Source organism: Chiloscyllium plagiosum, chromosome 13, assembly GCF_004010195.1.
Source record: "Chiloscyllium plagiosum isolate BGI_BamShark_2017 chromosome 13, ASM401019v2, whole genome shotgun sequence".
In the NCBI taxonomy this organism is placed as follows: domain Eukaryota; kingdom Metazoa; phylum Chordata; class Chondrichthyes; order Orectolobiformes; family Hemiscylliidae; genus Chiloscyllium; species Chiloscyllium plagiosum.
In genome coordinates this window covers 46,588,466-46,591,197 of record NC_057722.1, presented here as the reverse complement: position 1 = coordinate 46,591,197, position 2,732 = coordinate 46,588,466, and the positions used below count along the sequence as shown (strand labels likewise).

At 40.7% G+C, this 2,732-nt stretch overlaps 1 protein-coding gene across 1 annotated transcript in view; it reads right to left on the bottom strand.

Annotated features, from left to right (window-relative positions):
* The window catches only part of zgc:153039 (uncharacterized protein LOC767698 homolog), a 99,680-nt gene extending 96,948 nt beyond the window's left edge, over positions 1-2,732 (bottom strand). Inside the window, exon 1 of the mRNA XM_043703016.1 lies at positions 2,535-2,732. Within this exon, the coding sequence (XP_043558951.1) occupies positions 2,535-2,732 (198 nt within the window). The remainder of the gene's footprint in view (positions 1-2,534) is intronic.

The following is a 2,732-nucleotide window of genomic DNA, read 5'->3' as shown; positions in this document are numbered from 1 at the left end:
AATGGTGCTGTCCCTGAGCCAGGTGGCCCAGGATCAAGTCCCACCTGCTCCAGAGGTGCATAATAATACCTCTGATCAGGTTGATTAGAATGTATAAAGGTGGCATGGTGGCTCAGTGGTTAGTACTGCTGTGTCACTGCACCAGGGACCAGGGCTCAGGCAACTGCTTTTGTGAAATTTGCACATTCTCCTTGTGTCTGCGTGAGTTTCCTTCCACAGTCCAAAGATGCGCAGATTGGTGGATTGGCCATGGGGAATACAGGGATCGGGGGGGAGGGGAGTGGTGTGTGGTGGTGAGTCTGGGTGGGATGTTCTTCAGAGAATCAGTGTGGACCTGTTGGGCCAAATGACCTTTTTCCACAGCGTAGAGATTCTTTATAAAAAGAAAGTAAATAATTAATGGAAGATTATTGGTAAATTGTAGAAAAGAGGAAGACATAGGTTGTCATCAATAATTTCTCAGAAAAAGAAATAAATTGAGGAACTCCTGCAATAATATTATAATACTGGGATGATTGGTCTCCAACATCAACAACGATTTTTCTTTGTGCAAGGTGTGACCAATCGGTGGAGTGCTTTCCCCCTGATGCTTACTGACTTAAATTTTGTTAGGACTCTGTTTGTCATACTTAATCAAATGCTACTTAGATGTCAAGGGCAGTCACTGTCTCCTTGTGCTTGCAATTCAGCTGTTTACTCCATGTTTGGACCAAGGCTACAAGGAAGTCTGGAACTTATGTCCCTGATGGAAAAGGAGCGAGTTATTGCTGACTAAACGTTGCCTGATAGAGGGCAGATGAATTCTCTGGTAATACATAAGAAATTAATAGCCGATATTTATGAAATGGTGATGATCATATTGTTACATTTACCTGGGTTTTATGGTCAGATGATACAATTCAATCTTAAATCTTCATTTCACAAACAAATTTGATTCATAGCCACAGTAAACAGCAGAAATTGAATGATGTGCTGAATTTTCTACAACTGAAAAACAGCAATTCAGTTAGTTAATTGCAGCTATATGAAAATAGGGAAGTGTATTAGGGGGAGGTGATGGTCTAATGGTACTATTGCTGGACTTTTAATCCAAAGATCCAGGTAATGTTTTGGGGAACTGGGTTCAAATCCAATCACAGCAGATGGTATAATTTGAATGCAATTTTAAAAATCTGGTATTAAGAATCTCATGATAACTCATCTGGTTCCCTAATGTCCTTTAGGAAAGGAAACTGCCATCTTACCTGACCTGGTCTACATATGATTCCAGACCCAAAGCAATGTGATTGACTCTTAACTGCCCTCCATGATGAGCAATAAATGCCAGCAATACCCCTCATTCTGTAAATGAATAAAAAAAGGTTGCTTTAATTAATGATAATGAAATGGTAGAGATATGCTAGCAAGCAGAAGGTGTGACAAATCATTTTTTTCCAAATGACCTGTTTAGAGTTTGTTCATGATAATAAAACTTTATTACTGGCCGATGATAGTAATTTTGTTTTGGGATGATGCAAAAGAGTTGGTTTTTGAACTATCTTTCACATTAGGCATAAGAAAGAAGGATAATATTAGCACAGCTGGTGGTCACGGTAGAATTTGTTAAAAAATGCTCACAAAATGGAAGAATTTTAGCCTTCAAAACTGCATGGGATTGGATGTAGAAGGATGTGGGTTGTAAAGTCGTAAAAATTCTCAAACCCAATTCTAGCCCACCGTGAAACTACCCAGATGGAAGTTGGTGACCAATACACTCCTAGGATATTTTCCTCATTTAAATATTTTCATGAGGTAGCTTGCCTCAGATTTTTCTCAACTTTAGCTTTAATGTTAGTTATCCATGTTTCCGAGGCCTTGAGAAATCTAGCAGTTCAAGGCCGATGATCTTCTCCCCTTCTTCCCCATGATCTCTCTGATCCTCCTTTATGCTGTCTAACTGCAGTCTGGAGTTTTAGACTAACCTGCCAGACTCTCAGTCTCACTGGTTACAGCTAGGAAACATAATTCAATGAATAATCTTCAGTTAGCCTTGGCCAGTTCGGAGTCCTGGATTTCCCAGTGACAAAACAACTCTCCTGTTCCTACCTGTCATGTAAAAATCAGAACCAATGACTCCCTCAAACCATTGACCCAACCCCAGTCAATGATTCTGGCCCAGTGAAGTTTTGTTTGTACTAACTACTTTATTTGTGTCACCTCAGTGGTATCATGCCAACCTCTGCTTCGAATTCTACACTTCCATCTATTCCTGATAACTCTTTATTCTCCTTCCTAGCAAAAATCTATCTATTTCTATCCTATGGATATTGAATGACCCACTGTCCACTGCCTTCTGAGGCGGAGGGCTAAATCTTACCAGAACTCAGTTTCATCAAGTTTTATGGAGGATTTCGCTCTGTGCAACCAGGCAGGTTTACTCTCATTTTCACCACAAACCTGTCTGTCTCACTAGGTGCCAAGCCCTTATGGCACTTCTCTCATCCAATGCTAGCTCAATTCTTTCATTTAATGTAGGCAGAAGTATTTGCCACTACCAGGGATTTCTTAAACAACTGTTGTACACCTAGGCAAGTGTTTTCAGTCTGAAGCTGCCCTGCATGTTCATGACATTTACGCTGAGCATGGTAGATAGAGGGAAATTGGCACAGTGCTTTGCAGACCAACTCTTGTCCTGGTGGATAAGGTGTTGCAGAGTAAGGTGATCTTCTCTCAGGACCAGCAGAGGAGACCAT